General features: G+C 36.7%; 1 protein-coding gene across 5 annotated transcripts in view; it reads left to right on the forward strand.

Moving 5' to 3' along the window:
* Positions 1–27,304, forward strand: part of sano (CABIT domain-containing protein serrano) — a 136,511-nt gene that overhangs the window by 91,766 nt on the left and 17,441 nt on the right. For all 5 annotated transcript variants that reach the window (XM_075309962.1, XM_075309960.1, XM_075309959.1 and 2 more), the window contains one exon: positions 22,990–24,025. In XM_075309962.1, coding sequence (XP_075166077.1) covers positions 23,400–24,025 — 626 coding nt within the window. In that variant the 5' untranslated portion in view covers positions 22,990–23,399. The remainder of the gene's footprint in view (positions 1–22,989; positions 24,026–27,304) is intronic.

Raw genomic sequence — 27,304 nt, forward strand, 5'->3', positions numbered from 1 at the left:
AATTTTTTTGCGTACGTTAGTTAAATTAACTAAAACCGAGGAAAAACAAGTAAGGAAAGTCTAAAGTCGGGCGGGGCCGACTATATTATACCCTGCACCACTTTGTAGATCTAAATTTTCGATACCATATCACATCCGTCAAATGTGTTGGGGGCTATATATAAAGGTTTGTCCCAACTACATACATTTAAATATCACTCGATCTGGAAGAATTTGATAGACTATAATTTAAGTCGGCTAATGAACTAGGGTGGAACACAATGTTAGTAAAAAAATATGGGAAACGTTTAAATCTGAAGCAATTTTGAGGAAACTTCGAAAAAGTTTATTTATGGTTTATCGCTCGATATATATGTATTAGAAGTTTAGGAAAATTAGAGTCATTTTTACAACTTTTCGACTAAGCAGTGGCGATTTTACAAGGAAAATGTTGGTATTTTGACCATTTTTGTCGAAATCAGAAAAACATATATATGGGAGCTATATCTAAATCTGAACCGATTTCAACCAAATTTGGCACGCATATCTAAATCTGAACCGATTTTGCTGATATTTTGCAAGTTTTTCGAGACTCATAAAATATTCGGATGTTCGGAATTTGAGGAAGATCGGTTGATATACACGCCAATTATGACCAGATCGGTGAAAAATATATATGGCAGCTATATCTAAATCTGAACCGATTTTTTCCAAAATCAATAGGGATCGTCTTTGAGCCGAAACAGGACCCTATACCAAATTTTAGGACAATCGGACTAAAACTGCGAGCTGTGATTTGCACACAAAAATACATCAACAGACAGACAGACAGACAGACGGACAGACAGACGGACAGACAGAAGGACAGACAGACAGACGGACATCGCTAAATCGACTCAAAATTTAATTCTAAGCCGATCCGTATACTAAAAGGTTGGTCTATGATTACTCCTTCTTGGCGTTACATACAAATGCACAAACTTATTATACTCTGTACCACAGTAGTGGTGAAGGGTATAAATATGGGAAACGTTTTAATCTGAAGCAATTTTAAGGAAACTTCGAAAAAGTTTATTTATGATTTATCGCTCGATATATATGTATTAGAAGTTTAGGAAAATTAGAGTCATTTTTACAACTTTTCGACTAAGCAGTGGCGATTTTACAAGGAAAATGTTGGTATTTTTACCATTTTTGTCGAAATCAGAAAAACATATATATGGGAGCTATATCTAAATCTGAACCGATTTCAACCAAATTTGGCACGCATAGTACCAATGCTAATTCTACTCCCTGTGCAAAATTTCAACTAAATCGGAGTTAAAAATTGGCCTCTGTGGTCATATGAGTGTAAATCGGACGAAAGCTTTATATGGGAGATATATCCAAATCTGAACCGATTTCAAGCAAATTTGGCACGCATAGTTACAACGCCAATTCTACTCCCTATGCAAAATTTCAACTAAATCGGAGCAAAAAATTGGCCTCTGTGGGCAAATGAGTGTAAATCGGGCGAAAGCTATATATGGGAGATATATCTAAATCTGGACCGATTTTGCTGATATTTTGTAAGTTTTTCGAGACTCATAAAATATTCGGATGTACGGAATTTGAGGAAGATCGGTTGATATACACGCCAATTATGACCAGATCGGTGAAAAATATATATGGCAGCTATATCTAAATCTGAATCGATTTTTTCCAAAATCAATAGGGATCGTCTTTGAGCCGAAACAGGACCCTATACCAAATTTTAGGACAATCGGACTAAAACTGCGAGCTGTACTTTGCACACAAAAATACATCAACAGACAGACAGACAGACGGACAGACAGACAGACGGACATCGCTAAATCGACTCAAAATTTAATTCTAAGCCGATCCGTATACTAAAAAGTTGGTCTATGACTACTCCTTCTTGGCGTTACATACAAATGCACAAACTTATTATACCCTGTACCACAGTAGTGGTGAAGGGTATAAATATACACAAATGAAGCATAAAGATTAACTAAATTCGTGTCTTCCACAAAATAGTTCATTATTTCTTTAAATTTGCAAATTTTACTACAAATGCGTTCATCTGAACTTCGTAACTATGTCACTAAAGACATTCTTGCAATTTTGAACACCAAATTTTTCCTGGAAACTACAAATTTTTCTTTAACAAGTGAAAAAACTTAATTATGCCTAATAAATTTTCTTGAATTTGTCGAAAAATATTTTGGCGTGATGCCAACGTTTGTAATACTGTTTATTTAAAGTTTTCTAAAAATATTCAAAATATTCTAAAATTAACCGAAATTTTTCTTCCTGGTGGGTTCACTGTTTTTTCAGTGTAAGTTTTCTTTTTTACTTTACCCATTTTTGTTGTTTTAAGGTGTGCTTTACTAAAAGCTTCCTGATTTAACGAAGCCCGCCTAAAGGCGGGATCGGGCGTTAGAGGGTTAAACTAAATTAAATTACAGGAATAGGGATTCCAATGTCAGGTAGATTGGTAGGACATGCAAAAAGACGCCTCATAATGTGAAGCGCATGTCATTGACAATTGGAGTTCAATATGGCGCCTCAATTAGAAGACGTTACATTGAATTTTAATGTCACCAGGATCATCGTCTTGTATTTTTTGAGCCACCATGGTGCAATGGTCAGCATTTCCGCCTTGCATACATACGGTGGTGGGTTCAACTCCTGTTTCGACCGAACACAAAAAATTTTTTCAGCCATGATTTATCCCCTCACAATAATGCAAACTTTAGTTATTACGTTTTTTCCCTTTTTTTTCTTCAGATGCAATTAAAGTTCTTTAAAAATGTTTTGAGGACAACATAAATTTTCAACTTCAGACTCGACTTCAAGTACGTTTTTGCTATGTTTCATGTAAAAACGCCTTTGAAATAATGTGTTTAAAAACATCTCCTATTTTTAAATGCGATTTTGCTTTGTTGTCAAGATGCAGAAAAGACAATAAATTTAAAGACAATTTCATTAATTTTAAAGAATTTTTTACAATTATTAAAGAAATATTGACCTTAGCCAAACAAAAGTTTCTCTAATTTTAAGATAACCATTTTTAAGTCTTAATTATAAGGAAAAAACGACATTGGAAAAGTTTATCATCTTTTGGACAAGGAAAAAACTTTATATCAGAGAAATGCATCTTCTATGCTAAGCAAACACGTATTCGTATTTTAAGGACATGAAATCTTTGGTCTCACGACAAAATTTTTTTCAGTTTAAGTAGTTTTACCGCAATGTGGAACGCCGTTCGGATTCGGCTATAAAACCGACGTCCCTTATCATTCAGCTAAACATAGAATCGGGCAGCACTCAGTGTTAAGATAGAAGTTCACCGCTATGGTATCACAATGGACTGTATAGTCTAAGTGAGTCTGAAAATATCGGGCTGCCACCATAACTAGCTAACCTATCGTCTTGTATTTTAAAAGGAAACAGTCAATAGAACGTTCCTCCATGAAATCCATGTTCATCCCTTATGCCTTAGATATGAAAAGGATTATGCAGATATCAATAAGTTCCTCCTTAAGAAAATGTTCCCATTTATAATTTCCCGGATATCACGACTTGATAGGAACATCTTACCGTTGAGAATTACTAAAAAGTGGCGTCATCAAAAGGTGGCACACACAATTTAAAAAAGTGGCAAAAAACGTGTCACATATAGAAAATATAATAATTAAATGGATTTATATCAGTTTTAATATGGAATTCGGAAAAAATGCTCTCAAGCCGAGATTAACTCGTTTTATCTAATATAGAAAATTTTCGTTTAGACGTACATATGTCAATTGAAAACATTATGGTAAAAAAGGGAAAATGACTCACAAATATAAAATTTGTCTAGTAAACACCAATTATTTCCTTAAACTTAAGTAATGAATTTAGTGGCACAAAACTATCACTGTATGAAAAAAGTGGCACGACGGTAACAATGCACTGAAAAAATATTTACGTGATATTAAAGATTACGCAACATAAATTTTAGGATGCGAAATTTACAAAATATTAAGGACAAATTTCTTTAAAATAATGAAATTTTACTTAAAATAAAGTTTATAATCTTTGCTTCAAAAATTTATTTCATTTAATTTAGGACACAAATTTTGTAAGCTTTCGTCCCTTCGTTAAAGTCACATGTCTTTGAACTAAGGCTAATTTTCCTTAAAGTAATGAAACATATTTTTGACTTAAAGAAATCGTCCTTAAATTAACTGAAATATTTAAACTTTAAATTTAAGATAAAAACTCTTCAAATATAGGCGAAGACTTATTTTGAGGATTTAGCGTCGTTGGTTTAAGTTTTTTTTTTAATTAAGAAAACATTTTTTACTTTGAACTATCCGTTATAATTTGGATTTTTAAACTGGCATTTGTTTGTACGTGAATACCTTTATTAATAAACCGCGAAAAGAGATTGAAAATTTGATATATGAGATCTGTATCATAATTTTAATTGTATTGTATGTAGTAGTCCAAGTAAACTTTTTTTTGAGTGTGGATAGTAGTATGGAACAATCTTCACGTATGCGGAAGACTGTTCCATATTAACATATTATGAAAAACCCACATTTATAGACGTGCAATTTACACAATATTAAGGACAAATTTCTTTGAAATAAAGACATTTTAATTAAAAGAAAATGTATAATCTTTACTTTAATTTTTCTCATTAAATTTGGTAATCTCCTTTAATATCATATGTGTTGGTAATAAAACAAAGGCATATTTATTTATGTGAAAATCATTAAATTACAGAAATATGGAATCTTTCGATTAAAGATACAAATGCTTCAAATATAAGGTAAGACATCTTTTAAGGTTTTTGCATCTTTGGCTTGCATTTTTTTATACCCATAACCATAGGAGGAATTCTAGGACGATATAATGATGTCACTCTATCTGTTCTAATAACGCTGCAGCCTTCAATAATGAAGCTGGAATTTTGCATAAGCTCATCCTTTGTCTGCATGCGTGTCAAGTTAGAAGATGGGATATATCGTTTCGTGTTTCGATATCGCTCCCATATAAACCGATCTCCCGATTGTCTGCTTGAGGACATGGAAGTCGCAATTTTCATCCGATTTGCTTGAAATTTAAACTCAAGAAATATTTTGGGTTCGTAAAGGGATGTGCCAAACGTGTGTCGAATATGGTGTATATCGGTCCATGATTTGGTATATCCCCAATAGAGACCGATCTCCCAATTTGACATCTTCTAGACATCGTAACTTTTATCCACTTTTCCTGAAATTGGAAAACTGTGCCATATTTGTTTCAAATCGGCAAGAATTTGATATAATCGCCAAATACACTGATCTCCCATCTTTGGAAGTAAATTAGAAGTAAAATTTCTCGATTTTACTTCTGATACCCATTCGATTAATGGGGGTAACAAAGTACAGTATATAGATTTCAAATCATTCAAATTGAATTATAATTGGATTTTCTTGCACTTGATGTTCCTCTAAAACTTAAAAAAATGTTACTTATAAATCCAGATTCTAATTTAGAATTTCTATGAAAAAACAAGTATATACGACCGTAAGTTCGGCCAGGCAGAATCATATGTACCCTCCACCATGGATTGCATAGAAACTTCTACGAAAGACTGTCATCCACAATCGAATTACTTGGATTGTGGTAATACTTACCGATAGCAAGGTATCTTAAAACTTCTTAACATCGTTTTCTAAATTGTGAGTTAGTCCATAAGTGGTATATATCAAAGTTATATATAGGCAAGTCTACAAATAATTACGAATCGATATGGACTTTTTGCACGATACGTAGAGAGCCAGAATTGAAATATGGGGGCTATATACAATTATGAACTTGATATGGACCAATTTTTGTGTGATTGGGGATCGATTTATCTGAGGGCTATATAAACTATAGGCCGATATGGACCTAGTTAGGCATGGTTGTTAACGACCATATACTAGCACAATGTACCAAATTTCAACTGACTCGGACGAAATTTGCTCCTCCAAGAGGCTCCAAAACCAAATCTCGAGATCCGTTTATATGGGGGCTATATATGATTATGGACTGATATGGACCACTTTTGGCATGGTAGTTAAATATCATATACGATCACCACGTACCAAATTTCAAGCAGATCGGATGAATTTTGCTTCTCCAAAAGGCACCGGAGGTCAAATGTGGGGATCGGTTTATATGGGAGCTATATATAATTATGGACCGATTTCGACCAATTTTTGCATGGGTGTTTGAGGCCATATATTAACACCACGTACCAAATTTCAACTGAATCAGATGAATTTTGGTCTTCCAAGAGGATCCAGAGGTCAAATCTGGTGATCGGTTTATATAGGGGTTATATATAATTATGGACCGATGTGGACCAATTTTTTGCATGGTCATTAGAGACCATATACCAACACCATGTACCAAAATTCAGCCGGATTGGATAAAATTTGCTTCTCTTAGAGGCTATGCATGCCAAATCTGGGGATCGGTTTATATGGGGGCTATATATAATTATGGACCGATATGGGCCAATTTTTGCATGGCTGTTAGAGACCATAAATATACCAACACCATGTACCAAATTTCAGACGGATCGGATGAAATTTGCTTCTCTTAGAGGATCCGCAAGCCAAATTTGGGGGTCCGTTTATATGCACTGAAAAAAATATTGTCGTGAGGTCAAAGATTTCATGTCTTTAAAATACGAATACAAATTTTGCTTAGCATAGAAGACACATTTCTCTAAAATAGAGTTATTTTCCTTGTCCAAAAGTCGATAAACTTTTCAATGAAGTCGTATTGTCCTTATCATTAAGTGATTTGACTTAAAAATGTGTATCTTAACATGAAAGAAAAAAATTATAGGCTAAGGTCAACTTGACTTTATTAATTCAGAAAAATTCTTTAAATTTAATGAAATTGTCTTTAAATTTGTTGTCTTTTTGCATCTTGACTACGAAGCAAAAAATCGTTCAAATATAGGACATGTTTTTCAAAACTTTATTTTAAAGAAGTTTTTTACTTCAAACATAGCATAATTTCTACTGGAAGTCGAGTCCTAATTTGGAAAATAAAGTCGCCGGTAACTCGTTTTTAAAGGACTTTGATAGCATATGAAGAAAAAAAGCTGAGAAAGCGAAAAATTAAAATTTGCTTCCTAGAAGCAAGTACACAAAACCTAAATTTAAAAGAGAATTGTGTCTTAAAAGTATCTTTACTTGTATTCTCCGCTTCTTTGGCTCGGAATCAATACCAAATTTTTTAAAGTAAAGACAAAATCTTTGGAAATGAGTATGCTTTTTTTCAGTGTGGGGGTTATACGTAAAAGTGGACCGATATGGCCCATTTGCAATACCATCCGACCTACATCAATAACAACTACTTGTGCCAAGTTTCAAGTTGATAGTTTGTTTCACTCGAAAGTTAGCGTGATTTCAACAGACGGACGGACGGACATGCTCAGATCGACTCAGAATTTCACCACGACCCAGAATATATATACTTTATGGGGTCTTAGAGCAATATTTCGATGTATTACAAACGGAATGACAAAGTTAATATACCCCCCATCCTATGGTGGATGGTATAAAAAACGTTTAAAAATAGGAGAAAGTTTTTTAATACATTATTTCAAAGACTTTTTTACTTGAAACATGTCATAATTTCTAAGTGAAGTTGAATCCTAATTTCGAATTTTAAGTTGTCGTTAACACGTTTTTAAAAGACTCCAATAGCTCATGAAGATAAAGGCAGAAAAAATGTATAAATTCAAATTTGTTTCCTACCAACAAGTACCCAAAACTGAAACTTCAAAGCGAATTGTGTCTTAAAAGTATCCTTACTTCAATTCTCCGCTTCTTTGGCTCGGAATCAATAACATCGTTACTGTATAGACAAAATATTTGGTACCGGTCAAGCTTGTTTTTTCAGTGCACAATGGACTGGATAGTCTAATTGAGCCTAAAATACAGACTCGCAGTATATCTAAACTAGGTTTTATATGAAGACATGGCAACAAGTCCATTTGTTATTCTAAAGCATATTGCCATTGTTACAACAACGTTTATTTGATTCCCGTAAAGTGGATTTAGGGGCTTTGATCCTTCTCCTGAGTTCTACTATAAAACATGTTGTAGTTTATTGTAGGAATTGTGTGTAGCTGCCTGCATACTTCTGGCGTCTACTATATCTGAATTTGTGGGATATCCTCAAATTTCTCGCTGTTTTATGTGCAAGGCGAACACGAGAAGCTCTGTGTGATTCCACACTGTGTAGCTGCCTGCATACATCTGTCGTCTACTATATCTGAAAAATTGTCCTGGGATATCCTCCTGATTTCTCACTGTGTTATGTGCAAAGCGAACACTGGAACCATTACTGAAGCTCTGTGTGATTCCACACTTCACCCATTTTATACTTAACCTTAGTATACTACACTCCTTTTTTTATATATGAGGCTTTAGAAAATTGCAACTTACTTAGTAAATAGAGGAGAAGAAAAAGTGTAATAGATTTCCCGAAAGAAATGATACTCAGTCCAGCTTAAGGAGGCAGTTGCAGAGTATGGGCACCAAAAAAAAAACATCCAAGTCAACTATCCATCCCTAAGAAGCAATTGTCGCTTGTAAAGACTAATAGCAAAAGAGCGTGAGAAATGACATTTTTCCAGACAAAGCAATTTCTGACGCTAATGCAGATGCTGCCGTTGTCACTAGCATCGCAGTTCCTTTTACGATCACAAATTACTTTGGAAGAAAGGAGAAAAAACTCCAGTTCTAAAAACAAGCCTGTTCATGGAAAATAGAAGAAGTAGCAGAAATTTCTTAGGAATATCATGGCCACCGATGGCAGGGATAAAACCGAAGGTAGCCTCTATGTGTTTTCCATAAAGAAAAAAAGATGTACAACCGTAAGCGAAGGAGAAAATTAATTTATTTTCCCTTGGTGCCACAAATATGCTTTAAATAAAACGACAACAAAAACGGGAACGATTTTCCTTCTATGAGCAATTAATTTTCCTCAAAAACGTGTGCACACGATACGCTAGCCATGGAGCTAGGGAAGATGACTACCATGCCATATAGAAATGGTTTGTGGAACACTTTACATTTGGATGGGTAAATGGAGCCACATAAGGATTGGATTTAGACATCAATACCTACCCTAAGCACTAAGTCAATGATTCTGATAGACCGCCATTATTTGAAGCATTTGGTTTCACAGAAAACTATACCAGCAACGGAGAATAACCAAGAGCTTCATCATGGAGAAAAACAGGGCAGAAAATGAACTCGTTAAAGTCTAATCATGGGAAAAATTTCTAACCCAATTTTCGAAGACGAAAAAACTCGGATTTCTTTTTATTTTCAATACGAAAGCATTTGCTTGTATTTGCATGCATGAATGAATCTATGCTCCATGGAGTTGAATCATTTAGACCGGGAATTGTTTCACACACACACACACATAACTTATGCTTATCACGATATTGAAAATGAATTGTCTTCAGGAAAGTGAAAGAATCGATAATGGTAGCAATAAATCTATTTTTCGAAGTTTGTTAATTGCGATTGCATTTACACGATGATGTTTTCTTGTCAACTTGTAATTTAGGAGATTCGTTGTGGGAAATTCAAGTGGTTCACTATTATTGTATTTTTGGCCAATCACTTAGACAATCATCCATCCCATTGTGATACTATAAAAAACTTATGCCGATACTCCAAAACAATTGAAGTTCCCAGCAAAAACTGATTAACCACTAGTGGTTTCCCCTGCAAGCAGCTTTACCGGGAATTTAAAAATAATAACTTACCTGTGCAGACCAAACGTCATTCCTTTTATCAATACCAGTAATCAATTTGTACTACTCTCAGCATTACCAAATATTTAAAAGTAATCGGTTACCATTCAGAATAAATAATGGTTACCAGTCGCCGGACACAAACCAATCATATCTTGAGGTCCAGGTTTGAATCCTTTCGAGGCCCTCTATTTTCAAAAACGATTTCTTGTTTGTTTCTTATTGTTACTAAATATTTTGTAATCGTTCAGGAATCATGTTTTCAAAATTGATTCTTTAAGTTTTTTTCTTAAAAATTATGGGCATCGTAATGGTAGCAAAACGTAATGTCAAATCGCATTTCAGAAAAAATTGCAAAATATTAACTAACATGATGCCAATAAGGCATACCCCAATTTGAATGATCCATTTTTTGGAAGAAATGGGAATAAAAATAAAACAAAATGCCAAAAACAAGTATATACGGCCGGGCCGAATCTTAAATGCCCATCACCATGAATCAAAGATAATAGTTTCTTTTGGAAAATCTTCATCGTAGCGGGTTACATAAAAGTATATAGAAGTTTATTTTTGCAGATCGGTTCAACTAGTACGCTAGATTTAAATATATTTTTCGCGCATTACTCCAATGAGCTCTGATAAAAATTGCGATTTCTAAAAGTTACATCGTAAAATCACACCATACCCGACACACCTATTTGTGGGCGCATAATACCTCTAGATTTCCAATTTCAAGCAAATCGGACAAAAGTTGCGATTTCTAAAAGCTCAAGAAGTCAAATCAGAAGATATATGGGGGCTATACCAAAACATAGGCCGATACACATTATATTCAACTTCACTATTTATGAATCTAATGTACATACGGATTTCCAATTCCAGCAAATCTGATAAAACTTGCCGTACCTAGAAGCCCAAGAAGTCAAATCAGGATATTTGTGGAGACTCTACCAAAACATGCACCTATACACACCCTACTTGTAATACCTATTTAGGGACTTACAGTACTTCTATATATTAAATTTCAGGCACTTCTGATAAAAAATTGCTGCGCCTAGAAGCTTAAGAAGTCAAATCGGGAGATCAGTATATGTCGAAGGTTAGGATAGGTTAGGTTAAAATGGCAGCCCGATTATGGTTCAGGCTCACTTAGACTATTCAGTCCATTGTGATACCACATTAACTAAAAATAACTATTACATATGGGCACTTCTAGTTTTAACCGCTTTTCGATTATTTTCTTCTGTTGAATCAACAAGATTGTTCCAAAAATATTAGCAGACTGCTTAAGTTAACGTTTTCCAGGTCCGCCAGTAATCTAAAGCTATATGCCCCTAAAATTCGCTTACGCCTTACACAAAATGCAGGACACAAGAGGTGTTTAATTGATTCCTTTTCCTCCGCATCATGACAGCTCATACAGAATTCATTATACTTCGCACCAATAGTTTTTGCAACTTCGCCTATGAGGCAGCCACCCGTTATAGCAGATATCAGGAGTGATATCTGGCGTCTCGACAACACTAGCATATCTAGTGTGCGGTTTAAGTTTAAATGGGGCCATATTTGCTTGGTGTCGTTACAACCCTTGCAATTCTCCCATCGAACATTTGCCATCATAACAGCCTTCTCACGCAGTAAGACTTGCAGGTAGACAGAGGCATGCCAACAGATTCTATTCCCCTGGAATATGTAAGGTAGTTCCTAGCCTTGCTAACTCATCCGCTTCGCAGTTCTCCGGTATGTTCCTATGGCCAGGTACCCATATTTGGTGAATATTGTACTGCTCAGACATCTCGTTGAGAGATTTCGAGTTAAGGAACACAGAATTCAAGGATGTTATTACAGGTTGACTGTCTGAGTATATTAATGCCAATATTTGTTGGAAGATTACTTCTCAGTCAATTTGCCACCTCTTTTGTTGCTAGTATTTTTGCCTGAAAAACACTACAGTGATTGGGTAATCGTTTCGCTATTCAAAGTTCCAGGTCTTTAGAATAAACTCAGAAACCCACTTGTCCATCAAATTTGGCGCCATCAGTATAGAAATCTATATAACGTTTATTCCCTGGGGTCTGTGTGCACCACGCCTCACTGTTGGGGATTAGAGTTTCAAACCGTTTGTCGAAAAGTGGTTTCGCCAGCGTATAATCCACTACGTTTGGCACATCTGGCATTATTTTGAGGACCGAACTGTGACAGTACCTTTTTTCCAACCACAGCAATAGCTCGCGCAACCGCACAGCTGACTGTTTGGCCAAAACATCTAAAGGCAATACACATTAAGGCAGCATGACATTAAGGGAATTTCAATACCCTCTAAGGATATTGGCTTAACCGTGGGAGTTTTGCGATCTTTGCAGTACATGACTAGTTCTGTCTTTGCAGGATTTACCCCAAGACCATTCTCTTTCGCCCATTTCTCAGTCATCCGGAGGGGTCTATGTATAATATCTCTGATTGTGGATGGGAATTTTCACCTGACTGCTAGAACTACATCGTCTGCGTATGGTACCACTTTTATCCTTTCTTTTTCTAGTGAAGCCAGAAGGCAACATTCCAAAGAAGAGGTGATAGAACTCCTCCTTGGGGACTGCCTCTGTTCACATACCTTTTTATGTTTGCTTGTCCTATTGTGGCTGAAATACGTCGCTTCGTTAGAAGTTCGTCTAACAGCCTAAGTTTACCTGGATCAACATTCAGAGTTGTCTGTCCATTTAATATCGAGCTCGCCACAATCGTGTATTCATTGACAGTTAGTGAGCTTTAAATAAAGCTGACTAGTTCATGCAATGCGGTCTCAGTAGACCTGCCCTTCGAGTATGCATGCTGTCGTTTCGAGAACAAACTTGAATCGAAGCTAGTTCTAAGATAAATATCTAGCATCCTCTCCCGAGTCTTAAGTAGGAATGAGGATAAGCTGATTGATCGGAAATCCTTCGCACTCGAGTGAGAGGCTTTTCCCGCTTTATGCTTAATACTAAGTTCGTTTCTGCGAAAAACGAATATCTTCATCTATCTCTGTAAATAGGGTCCCAAACCCATGGATGTTAACTTATTTATGCGAAATAATATGCCTGCCTATTTTTTTGGGCGAAAAATCCAGGGTTGTATAAATATGTGTCTGAAAATTCTCAAAACAAAAATTTCGCATTTATTCCGCACTAACGTTTTTTATATGGAGTGTAACAGTTTTTCGTGCGAAAACGCGATCTTAGTACTAGGCTTTAAGTATGAAAACGACTTATTTCCCTCCACTTTTCTGGAATATATGCTAAGTTTATACATCCGCCGTCAACCAAGGGATAATTCTATAATTCTCCGCCGGTGTAATTCCATCAGGTCCGGGTGATTTGAATGACCCAAAACTATTTAAAGCCCATTTTATTCTAGATTCCGATACAATTTCCTCGATAGGAAATGACCGCTGAGGAAATCAATCGTCTGATTTCCGGGAAAATGTGTGTCCAAAAGTGCATCCAACGTCTCCTCACTGGACGTTGTCCAATTGCCCTCCGATGTTTTCATGAAACCTGGAGCGGAGTTAGTGGATGCTAGTACCTTCCGTAGTCTGGAAGCCTCTGATGTATTCTCAATACTGCTACAGTAATCATTCCAAGAGTTATGCTGAGCCCTTCTCAGTTCGTGTTTATATCCTCTCAGATTCATCTTGTAAGTGCCCCAATCGTCCGGAGCTCTTGTTGACTTTACTTTCTTAAAGAGCTTCCTGCAGAATTTCCTCACATTACTTAACTTCGTAGACCACCATGGCGGTCGATTTTTCCCCCTTGCCTCTCCTCTAGGGCATGCAGCTTTTAGTGAGATGTTGAAGGCCTTTGAAATGCGCTCCACGGTTTGATATCCTGCACATTGCTTATATTTATCTCTGATATTTCTGGTATCATCATATTGAACGTATCCGTATACCTATTCCAATCAGCTGTCCTCACATTTGGCGGAAATATGGTCTTTGAAGTACGAACAGCCAATTTGATGTAACGATGATGTGAGAAGCTATGTTCCCTCAAAACTTGCCACTCCGATATCTTATCATTCAGTTCCGGAGAGGCCAATGTGACGTCCAACACCTCTTGCCTGTTTTTGGTGACGAAGGTTGGTGCATCTCCCTTATGGCAAACTACTCCCCTTGCATTAGTATCACTACTTCCCCAAATACTGTGATATGCATTTCCATCACATCCCATAATGAGTTTTGTCTTTGTTTTCTGTGACTCTTCAACCAAGGTCTTAACGGCACATGGAGCCATCTTTCTATCATGTCCCATGTAGACCGAAAATACACAATATTTGCATTTGGCTATATCTAGACTGGCTACGACAGTGTTTGCATTGCTCAATGAAGGAAGCAGAAATAAGTTTAGTTCGTTTCTGGCAATTATAAATGCTCGATTTATATCTTTACCGGTATTATGCAAAAGTTTGAAATCCTGAGTGCTTAATCCACAGATCGTGTTCTTATATACATATGGTTCTTGAATAAGAACTATATCTATGTCTCCTTTTATCAGGAGAACTTTTAAGGCAGCACAAGCTGCCTTACAATTGTGAAGATTTATCTGGAGGAACTGTAGAACCATCACATCAGCCGTTTCGATTGAGTCATCAAGGGCTTCCTCTTCACAGATCCCGGTGACTCTGGCAACAATCCGCGGTTCAGCTTTGGTGAGGTTTGAGCCTGTAGAAACTTCCCGCATACGATGTTCGTCAACGTCTGCAGTTTTTGTGTCTCTTGCGGCTTCGCCGGGAGAATTTTTTAGCTTCTGACTCTAACGGGGGCTTTTTCGTTTCGGAATCCTTTGGCTGATCGTTTTTATATACCTTTATGTAGATATAATGAAAGCCATAACATACACGACTCAGGGACTTTGCTATTGTGGCAAAGACTGAGTGTTCAATATAAACACCGCATGTCGTCTTGGTCCATCCACCCCATCCAAACGACCAACCTTCCAATAGGCGGTTGGAAGATCTGGGTTACATTCCTTTAGTCTGTTTAATATTGGCTCGGGATCAGGAGGGTTTGCAGGTATCTATGCATGTGCTCTAGGTTTAGCCGGTATGTCTTTTTTATCGACTAACTCCAGAGCGGCTCCTTCCCAAACTTCACCAATTAGCATCAAAGCAGCTTTAAAGCAATACATAGACCTCTGGTCCACAAAAGCGATTAACTTAAATCGTCCTTGATACCATCCAGCATCTTGCTGCCAAGGAAACTTTTTCGCACCTCTGAGTAAACACCAGACATTGCGTTCTCAATTTCCCCCCTTTTTGCTTTGGAACCATACCGTCCAATGCTCCTTTATTAATGATAGCCATCACAAGGCTGTCTTTAGCAAGTGAGGCAAACGATCTTTGATCCCTTTTGGAGGATGGCAGCTCATCCGGTGATCGTTCCCTTTTTCCAGCTTCAAGAATTCCTTGAGTGCATTTTAAGGGATCGCTTTGTTTAGCCGACAACATGCTTGGGTCGACTGATCCTAATTTCTTTACGATAAACAAAGCAATCTACGTTCCTTTTGATGTCGTTACCTTAGAGAAGGTTGGACTTGCCAAAGTGTCGCCACCTGTCGACCTGTAGTCTACAGTCGATACCCGTCCACTGGGCCCTGAAGTTAGCAACCCAGTGGATAAATTTGAATTTCGCTGCATCGTGGCTTAATTGTCCACCACCCGTGATATTCGTAATAAGTACTTATTACGATGAAATAATCCGCTATTAAAAACACGTCCGTTCAGTTCGACGGTTGAATGATCTATATCAAAGCGATGTCACATTTCAGCGTGATTGGTTCATTGCTGAGGGCTGAAGCGTGATTACAACAGACAAACATATGGACAGACGGACATCATTTTATTAGAATTTCTCCGTGATCAAGAATATATATATACTTTCTATAGTTGGCAATCGATATTTCGATGTGTTACAAACGGAATGACAAACTTATTATACCCCCATTACCACCCTATGGTGGTGGGTGTAAAATGCACTTGCAAAATTATACGTTTTTTTACAATTGACTATTTTCTTGCGCTTGCCAAACCATCCTTTGGATTCTCTTCGAAAAGTCTCAACATGAATATGCGCAACAAAAGAAAAATCGTTGGAAAATGGGTATCGAAAACGTTGTTGCTTTGTTAAAGTTTTTTGTATTTCTTCGAAAAGTTCAAACATTTATCACAATTTTTTTTTATTTAAAAATTTTTAGACATTTGATGTGCAGTAGGGCAGGCATTTCGATCAATATGACAATTTACTCTCCGAACCATTTCTAGAAAATGGCACAAAAAGTGTCACAAGTCATAAAAGGTAGCACAAAAAGTGGCACACTGTTTGATATATTGGTCTCCTTTAGGTTCCGCTTGACAATAGCCCAGTATTTCTCAATTGGGCGGAGCTCTGGCGTGTTGGGAGGGTTCTTGTCCTTGGGAACCACCTGCACGTTGCTGGCGGCGTACCACTCCATGGCCTTTTTACCGTAATGGCAAGATGCCAAATCCGGCCAAAACAGTACGGAACAACCGCGTTTCTTCAGGAAAGGCAACAGACGTTTATTCAAACACTCTTTCACGTAAATTTCTTGGTTGACAGTCCCTGAAGCTATGAAAATGCTGCTTTTCAAGCCACAGGTACAGATGGCTTGCCAAACCAACTATTTCTTTGCGAACTTTGACAGTTTTATGTGCTCGAAAATATCTGCTACCTTTCCCCTTCCTTTTACCGTATAAAACTCCTGTCCCGGAAGCTGCTTGTAGTCGGCTTTGACGTAGGTTTCGTCGTCCATTACCACGCAGTCAAACTTCGTCAGCATCATCGTGTACAGCCTCCGTGATCGCGCTTTGGCCGTCGTATTTTGTTTATCATCGCGATTTGGAGTCACTACCTTCTTGTAAGTCGATAGTCCGGCTCGTTTTTTGGCTCGATGCACGGTTGTAGACGATACACCCAGCTTATTTGCGACGAAGCTGTGCAAAATTTCAGTACGATATGTTGAAAGTTGTACGTTAGTAAAATTTTCTTGAATTTGACAAAAAATATTAACTTCTTTGTTTCGTGTTGCAATTAATAGAACATTTTTTCATAGTCTGTTCACAGCTTTTTGGTTATAGTGCCCTAAGCACTATATCGATTATTCCGATAGACCGTCAACATTCGAAGCAATTGATTTCTTCGAAAATAAAAACATCATCATCGAGAAATTTTTCATCAAATAAACATCAAGGATGCATCTATACAGAATATGAAAATGTTCGTTATGATTCTTGCAGCTTTGTGGCAAAGTGTGACAGAGTCTCACGATAATCTCGCCCATCATCTAGGAATCACAATTTCACATCGACCATTATAGTCATGACTTATCAGCACAATCGAAATGCAATATTCCCATAATCTGGACATCATTTGTCTGGGCTCCCTTTATTTATGCGTGATATTTTCCAATGAACTAGAAACCATCGGTGAGTTTCAAGCCATATGCTTTCAGTGGGATCTCTTCGAGTATTTGTGGACCATCCTGTATTTTTCCTGTCGACATTTTTATGATGAAGTTTCTTGTATTTATTTGTAGCAAATATAAAATGACTTTTATTGGTCATCATTTGCCTGGTGACCATAATAAATCGCATGAACGTGATACATAACAACAACCAATTGGTTAAGTCTGTTAGTCATGCTGCATAATGATGTTGACCAGGTTCATTCGACTTTACGCTGATCTGGTGAAGATGTTCTCCTTCGTCTTTTACCATTTTTGCTTCAAGTGCTGAAGACAAGACAAGAGCTAGGACTAGAATTTCATATGCAATGGTTTGAAGAGGTCTATGGAGACCAGTATTTGTTGTAATCACATTCCCAATTGCATTCGTTAGAGTTAAATATCGTTTGGATACCTTTCTACAGCTGGCAGCATATCATCTTCAGACAATTGAATGAATTGAAATGTGTGTCCAGTTTGGAACATGTTTTCCCCCCATTCTCTATTATTATTATCTATGTTCAAGTTTGCAAGTCTTAGACTCCATGGTCGCCAACGTAGTACCAGTAAGAGCATCATCACCACCACCACCACCACCACATTATTGCTCTTGTTATTCTTTATGGGATGGCATCCACAGTTCCTCTGCCTCCTGCCTTTCTCAAACACTTGGTTGTGTTACTCGTTTCTGGTCAAATCATCAAGTCTATGTTGAAGATGATGATGCGAAAAATTGTTACTTGAATTCTTGTCCGAGATGTTCAAAGAACGTGTCTGATATTTTTATATGTTTATTGTCCCAAATCTAAGATGCGAAATGGTACCAATCTGTAATTAGAAGAAATCGCTGATATTCTTGTCGTTCTGTTTCTTTCTTGGTTTTCTTTATTCTTGAATTTTCGTAATGAAAATCTTAACTAAACGGAATGACAGGATTGAGTTCGAATTCGTGATATGGATCTTCAAATTCTTATGGGGATTTTTGTTTTCTATCGAACTGCAATTCGTTCTAGAAAAGCTAATACGTTTAGTTGATACATGACCAGGTCGATATGAGGAAAGAATCTTATTTGACCAGCCTTGTTTTTAGTATGATTTTTTTGTTGTATTGATGACACTGCTTAAATTTCGAAGAGACTGTATATGAAAACTATTTCCCTTCATTGTCTTGTCATAATGATGATAAAAGGGTAGAGCTTATACCTTGTAGCATAAGTGGTGATTTGAGCTATAACGATCCCTGGTCCACAAATATTATTTTTTAAGAGCATCGATTCCCCATCATTTTTTATACCCACCACCATAGAATGGTGACGGGGGTATAATAAGTTTGTCATTCCGTTTGTAACACATCGAAATATCGATTTCCGACTATATAAAGTATATATATTCTTGATCAGGGAGAAATTCTAAGACGATATAACGATGTCCGTCTATCTGTTGTTATCACGCTTCAATAATGAAGCAATCGTGCTGAAATTTTGCACAAACTCTTCTTTTGTCTCGGCCCAGGTTTTGATATAGTCCCCATATAAACCGACTTCCGGATTTGGGGTCTTGGGCTTATAAAAATCGTAGTTTTTATCCAATTTGCCTGAAATTTGAAATCTAGAGGTATTTTCGGACCATAAAGAGGTGTAGGAGTATCGGCCCATGTTTTGGTATAACCCCCATATAGACCGATTTTCCGATTTTACTTCTTGGGCTTTTAGAATCCGCAGTTTTTATTCAATTTACCAGAAATTCGAAAACTAGAGGTATTTTCTGGCCATAAAGAGGTGTGCCGAAAACGGTGAGTATCGGTCCATAGTTTAGTATAGCCCCCATAAAAACGATTTCCCGATTTAACTCCTTGGGTTTCTGGAAACCGTAGTTTTTATCCGATATTCTGGTCTTTTAGGCTCGCAAAAACGTGTATCGGATTAAATTTTCATCGGTCCATTTGGTAATGACTCCATATAGACCGATTTCACTTCTTGAGGGTATAGAAGGCGCACCGATCAAGAAAATTGCTTGAAACTCAATATAAAATTTCCAGATTTTTTTCTCGGGTGAACATCTACAGATTTAAGACGTTATTTCATAATTTTCTTGCACACTTACAATAGATGTTAATGATTCCTCTAAAACTCAAACAAAAATGGTTCTTATAAATCCAGAATCTTACATAGTCTTCATAGGTAAAATCTTTAAATTTATCTTGTGTGTTGAACTGCTCTGCTTGATCTGTCCTCAAACCCCCCTGAAATTTTAAAGGAAACCCTAATATTTGATTCATGGTGGTGGGTATTTAAGATTCGGCCTGGCCGAACTTACTGCTGTATATACTTGTCACAGTCTAAATATGCTATTTATTGGTTTAAAGTAAAAAATTTTTGGAATTTTGGAATATTGAATGTCACAAAAAAGAAAAGAAATTCGACAAAAAAGTAAAAAAACGTCGAGAGAAGAAGTTAGAACGTAATGCATTGATGTCATATTACGATCGAACATTTGAATTGACCTTTCGACGCTTTGTATTCAATGGTGTTTGTGGCTGAGTGTGCTAATGGGTTCTGTTATGGTGCCAACAAACCTAGGTTCAATCCCTGGTCGGGGCGAAAAAGATTTTCAAGTTGTAAAAATTAGATACATAATTAAAATATAAAAGTTTAATAAACAAGTAAGGAAAGTCTAAAGTCGGGCGGGACAGACTATATTATACCCTGTGCCACTTTGTAGATCTATATTTTCGATAGCATCTGCATATCTTTAAATTTGTTTGTTGCTATATATAAAAGTTTATGTTCCCAAATACATACATTTAAATCTGAATCGATTTGGACAAAATATTTTAGACTTCTTGGAAAATCTCTAGACTTCAAATTTAAATGGGCTAATGTACTGGGGTGGAGCACAAGTAAGTCTAAAGTCGGGCGGGCCGACTATATTATACTCTTCACCACCGTGCAAACGAACATTTTTGGTACCAGTCTAATCCATCAAATTTATTGAGAGCTTTATAAAGGTATAAATTGGAATATACATGTATTTAAATTTAAAGCGATGAAGAAAAGAATGAATGAAATAAAGTCAAACATCTGGCCTCTAGGGCCAATTAAATCCATATCGGGTGAATGATATATATTGGAGCTATATCTAAATCTGAACCAAATTTGTCATGGAGATCTATAATATAAATTTTACTCCCAGTGCAAAGCCTCACAGAAGTCGGAGTAAAACTTTGGCCTAAATTATCATATGAGTCTAAATCGGGTGAAAGATATATATGGAACCATTTTCAACCAAATTTAGCATGTTTGAGTAGAATGTCAATTCTGCTCCCTGTACAAAATTGCACGTGAATCGGTGTTAATCTTTGGCCTCTCTGGCCATATGAGTGAAAATCGGGCGAAAGATATACATATCAATTTGAGTTATATCTAAATCTGAACCAAATTTAGCAAGTATAGTAAGAATGTCAATTCTACTTTCTGTGCAAAATTTCGCATAAATTGGATTAAAACTCTTCTGGGGTCATATCGGAGCTATATCCGATATCATATGAGGGCTATAAATAAACTTATTTTAGCATAATTATTAGCGAACGTATACTAACATCACGACCAATGCACTATGGTCCCAATTACAGGGTTTAGGCGCATTAAATCAACAGAAGCACCCAGAGCTTGGAAATTTCTATACATGTATGAGAATAAAATTTTCTACCAAATATAGTTATATTGGAAACTGTTTACAATCTCGATTATAACCCATGTACACTGATGACCACTACTTTAGTGTGGATGATTTAAATAATTTAGTGGGGTAGTATAGCATAACGCTTATGCTTTAAGCATGTCATAAAAGTAAATCTAGCTTAAAGGGTGATACGGTCAAAATTTGGTCAATATAAACTTGAAGTATTTCTTCAGTTGTCAAAATGCCGTCCAAGCAAGAAGAGCAGCGTACCAAAATTTTGCTCACGCATCGCGAAAATCCGAGCTACTCGCACGCAAAGCTGGAAAAATCGCTAAAAGTTGCCAAATCAACCGTTACAAATGTAATTAAAGTGTTTGGGGAACGTTTGTCGACAGCCAGGAAGTCTGGATCGGGGGGAAATCGAAAACCGGAAGCCGCTGAGACCACAAAGAGAGTTGCCGGTAGTTTCAAGCGAAACCCTAACCTCTCTCTCCGAGATGCCGCAAATAAGCTGGGTGTATCGTCTACAACCATGCATCGAGCCAAAAAACGAGCCGGACTATCGACTTACAAGAAGGTAGTGACTCCAAATCGCGATGATAAACAAAATACGACGGCCAAAGCGCGATCCCGGAGGCTGTACACGACGATGCTGACGAAGTTTGACTGCGTGGTAATGGACGACAAAACCTACGTCAAAGCCGACTACAAGCAGCTTCCGGGACAGGAGTTTTATACGGCGAAAGGAAGGGGAAAGGTAGCAGATATTTTCAAGCACATAAAACTGTCAAAGTTCGAAAAGAAATATCTGGTTTGGCAAGCCATCTGTACCTGTGGCTTGAAAAGCAGAATTTTCATAGCTTCCGGGACTGTCAACCAAGAAATTTACGTGAAAGAGTGTTTGAATAAACGTCTGCTGCCTTTCCTGTAGAAACACGGTTGTTCCGTACTGTTTTGGCCGGATTTGGCATCTTGCCATTACGGTAAAAAGGCCATGGAGTGGTACGCCGTCAACAACGTGCAGGTGGTTCCCAAGGACAAGAACCCTCCCAACACGCCAGAGCTCCGCCCAATTGAGAAATACTGGGCTATTGTCAAGCGGAACCTAAAGAAGACCAAAAAACTGCTAAGGATGAGCAGCAGTTCAAGGCAAACTGGCTTTCTGCGGCGAAGAAGGTGGACAAGGTGGATGTACAAAATCTGATGGCAGGTGTCAAGCGTGAGGCCCGGCAATTCGGATTTGGAAAAGCGAAAGCCTAACTGAATATTTTTCCTGAATTTTATACTAATTGAACTTGAAAAAGAAATTTAATTTGATTTTTTAAATAAACGATTTCACCGATTTACACGCGTTTTCCCTTGACCAAATTTTGACCGCATCACCCTTTAATATAGTTTTGTTCCAGGTATTGATGTTTCCTTAACACGACTATTTTCGATAGCTTGCTTAAATTTCTCGACAGTTGATGATAATTTCTCGCAACGTATATTTAGCATTTTAACCGCTTCGAAATTTAAATTCCTGTAGACAACCATTGTTAGCAGAAATAAGATCAAGTCCTCGAATTTTTCTGTAAAAGTACCCTGCTTGATTTTTATAAGACCCGACGAACTGTGATAACACGCAAATTGATATTCCTTCTCCCTACCTTTTGTTAGTGTTGTTTTAGCTTCTAAACAAATGATAAAATAACGAACAATTGCTGCGACAGAAACATTGTCCGGAATATAGAAGAAAAATTAAACAAAAAGTGTCCGAAACATTGAGCTGTTCGGACTACTGGATAGTCCGGACTAGCGAGTATCGGGGTTGGAGGGTATATGCTGTACACGTAACACTGGTAACACTATTTATATTATAGGTAATACATAAAAATTAAGAATTTAAAATTAATTGTACCTAAGCCAAAAAACGGTGTGGATTGGATGGATATCCTTTGCGAATCGTATATTGATTACACAACAAATCTAAGTAGAAAATTTCCTTAATCTAATGAATGGTTTTTCTTCTTTTCTTTATAGTGAATTAAATTGAGCCAAGCAAAAGCTTCCCATCTTAAGCATACAGTAAGGAAGAGTTACAACATCATATCCGCATCGTATACAGAGATTCAACCCGAATGCAGTATTTCAACTACGCCATACAGACATCCTCTCGTTTCCTAACCTCAACAATTGTAGCCACCCAGAATCCTCAAGATCCCACATCCCCACCACCGATTGGTTCCATCCACCCTGAGAAACAGCACACACAAGATATACTGAACGCCAACAAAGTTCCCCTCAAAGAAGATACTCGATCTGCGGCAGATACAACATCTGCTGCCACGAACATTGCTAGCGACAACGATCTTACACAAACCCCATGAAATTTACTTACATTTAATGTTAACTTTGCGCGAAACAAACTGTTATCATTCTTTAATCGCGACATGGCCGCCACTGATGGCCAAATAGTATTGGCGGCTTCCCGTTTCGGGGATACAGCCACTTCGCCACCTGTCTACTTGAGAGATTTCGCCAGGCAAAAATTACCGGCCGTAGCCAAGATTGTTAAGGGTCAACATCAAAATCTTGGAGTGCCCACACTCTCGGCTCCCTCCCTGCAGAGTACGGCCCTGTTTCTAAGCTCGGGCAAGAAATATCAAATCCTAGCACAGCCCATCAAATTGAAGGAGGGCCGTAAACCAACCAATGTTGGTGCTAAAGTTCTGATACCCGAAACCTATGCGGGTTTCTTTGAACTGCTTAGTGAGGATGGCCGTTCAACACGATGCATTGAATCGGTTTTGGAGTTGTCAAAACGGCGCAACTGTCGTGTTTTGGTGCGTGAAACATTTCGTTGTCCTCAAATGAGCCGGACCATACATGCTGGTGAACTCCTGACCACCATGAACGACAATGGCAAAGTGTTACAGTGCAAGAATATCAAAGATGAGATCATTAATTTGCCACTCGATACCAAAGCGAAATTTTCACCCATTGCCAAGGAGGATAGTATAAGTGGAGTTCATACCGTGAAGAATTTGCTGCTGAAGAGGATGCCTGTAGTAGTGAGGTAAGTAAAAGTAATCGAGACATTTCAAAAAACAACACGAACAATAGATCCATATACCATTATGCACGCACCTTCTGTATTCTGTATTATTTAGGTGTAGGGTTAAAACAGTTTTAATACAACTTCAATAGAAACCGAATATTTATACGATTGATTAATAAAAGGGCTCTGTCTAAGCCAGTCAGACGATATCTTAATTTGGTCCATTTCAATAGCATTCAACGTTGTACGAAAAGCTTATATACCACATGTCAAGAAAATCAGCGTTCTTTGCCTTGTTCCATTTTCGAAAATTTCTATACTCCACTTCACCCGAAAGACATTTTTCGTGAGTGCACCCTCAAAAAAATCGCTTCTGTAACATATACTCCCAAACACATTCTGCTTCAAGCACATATATTTTCTGGATTGGTCCAAACAAAATATTGTTTGTATTGTTCAAACATAATATGTTTCCCCTTAGGCATCCACTGGAAGAAAAAAATTTAATGCAATTTTCTTTGTGCACACAAAAAAAAAATTTCAGATTCAATCACAAAATTTATTGATCCAATTAATTTTTTTAATTGAAATGTCTTCAATCACGAAAATGATAGTATCAATCACAGTTTTACTTGAGCATAAAAAATACTTGATTAAAAAATTAACTGATTACATTGGCAAATTTCAATTAATTTTTAATTGATTCAATTAAATTTTTCATTGATGTTGATTGTAAAATTCAATTAATTTCTTGATTAAAAACGAAACTATTTTTAATCACTATAGTATATTTCAATCACTTTATATATATCCTTTAAACCTCTTTAGTTTGATTCAAAAATTCATAGTTTCATAAAAATTTTTAATTAAGAATAAAAAAAATATATATCCATAATTTTGATTAAAAAGTTAATTGTATTAATTAATTTTTAATTGAAAATTTAAATCATTAACTTAATTGACTTAATAGTTCTAGTTTGATTAAAAGATTAATAGTATCAATTAATTTTTTAATTGAAAAAGTTTTCAACTTCACTCAACTTTTAAATTGGGAATATTTTGGTGATATTCTTTTATATTTTTAATGCGCCAATTGGTTACCCAATTTTTGTACCCTCCTCCATAGGATGGGGGATGCTCTAAGACCCCATAAAGTATATATATATTCTGGGTCGTGGTGAAATTCTGGGTCGATCTAGGCATCTAGGTCCGTCCGTCTGTTGAAATAACGCTAACTACCGAACGAAACAAGATATCGAATTGAAACTTGGCACAAGTAGTTGTTATTGATGTAGGTCGGATGGTATTGCAAATGGGCCAAAGCGGACTACTTTTACTTATAGCTCCCACATACACCAGCCATCAGATTTGGCTTGCGGAGCCTCTTACAGAAGAAAATTTCATCCGATTCGGTTGAAATTTGGTACGTGGTTTTAGTATATGATATCTATTATTCAAGCAAAAATTGGTCCATATCGGTCCATAATTATATATAGCCCCCATGTGAACCGATCTCCAGATTTGACCTCCGGAGCTTCTTAGAGGAGCAAAATATATCCAATCCGGTTGAAATTTGGTACGTGGTGTTAGTATATGATATCTAATAACCATGCCAAAATTGGTCCATATCGGTCCATAATTATATATAGCCCCATAGGTTATGTTAGGTTAGGTTATGTGGCAGCCCGATGTATCAGGCTCACTTAGACTATTCAGTCCATTGTGATACCACAGTGGTGAACTTCTCTCTTATCACTGAGTGCTGCCCGATTCCATGTTAAGCTCAATGACAAGGGACCTCCTTTTTATAGCCGAGTCCGAACGGCGTTCCACATTCCAGTGAAACCACTTAGAGAAGCTTTGAAACCCTCAGAAATGTCACCAGCATTACTGAGGTGAGATAATCCACCGCTGAAAAACTTTTTGGTGTTCGGTCGTAGCAGGAATCGAACCCACGACCTTGTGTATGCAAGGCGGGCATGCTAACCATTGCACCACGGTGGCTTCCATATAAACCGATATCCAGATTTGACTTCCAGGACTCTTGTAGGAGAAAATTTCATCCGATTCGGTTGAAATTTGGTACGTGATGTTAGTATATGGTCTCTAACAACCATGCAAAAATAGCCCCCAGATAAATCTCCAATCACACAAAAATTGGTCCATATCGATTCATAATTTTATATAGCCCCCATATAAAGCGATCCCCATATTTCACTTCAGGCTCTCTAATTACCGCGCAAAATTTCATAATTGTTTATAGACTCCCCTACACACTGAAAAAAAAGCATACTCGGTTCCAAAGATTTTGTCTTTACTTTAAAAAATTTGGTATTGATTCCGAGCCAAAGAAGTAGAGAATACAAGTAAGGATACTTTTAAGACACTATTCTCTTTTAAATTTAGGTTTTGTGTACTTGCTTCTAGGAAGCAAATTTTAATTTTTCGCTTTCTCAGCTTTTTTTCTTCATATGCTATCAAAGTCCTTTAAAAGCGAGCTAACGGCAACTTTATTTTCCAAATTGGACTCGACTTCCAATAGAAATTATTCTATGTTTGAAGTAAAAAACTTCTTTAAAATAGAGTTTTGAAAAACATGTCCTATATTTGAACGATTTTTTGCTTTGTAGTCAAGATGCAAAAAGACAACAAATTTAAAGACAATTTCATTAAATTTAAAGAATTTTTCTGAATTATTAAAGTCAAGTTGACCTTAGCCTATAAATTTTTTCTTTCATGTTAAGATACCCATTTTTAAGGCAAATCACTTAATTATAAGGACAATACGACTTCATTGAACATTTTATCGACTTTTGGACAAGGAAAATAAGTTTATTTTAGAGAAATGTGTCTTCTATGCTAAGCAAAATTTGTATTCGTATTTTAAAGACATGATATCTTTGACCTCACGACAATATTTTTTTCAGTGCATATACCGGTCGAGATCTGAATTAGAAGAACAACAGTATCGTCAAGTGTACTAACTTTAATTGAAATCGGTTCAAATTACGGTATAACTCCCATATATACCTTTCGTCCGATTTACACTCATATGAGGCCAAAGTTTAGCTTCGATTTACGTGAAATTTTGCTCAGAGAGTATAATTAACATTGTAACATTGGTTAATATAGGTTCAGATTTAGATATAGCTTTCATATATATCTTTGGTCTGATTTACTCTCTTATAATTACAGAGGTTAAAGTTTTACTCTGATTTACTTGAAATATTGTGGAGATATCATAGAAGTTCAGTCCAAATATTTTTTATTTCCTGAACCACTCTATAAGACACACAG

Source organism: Haematobia irritans, chromosome 5, assembly GCF_050003625.1.
Source record: "Haematobia irritans isolate KBUSLIRL chromosome 5, ASM5000362v1, whole genome shotgun sequence".
In the NCBI taxonomy this organism is placed as follows: domain Eukaryota; kingdom Metazoa; phylum Arthropoda; class Insecta; order Diptera; family Muscidae; genus Haematobia; species Haematobia irritans.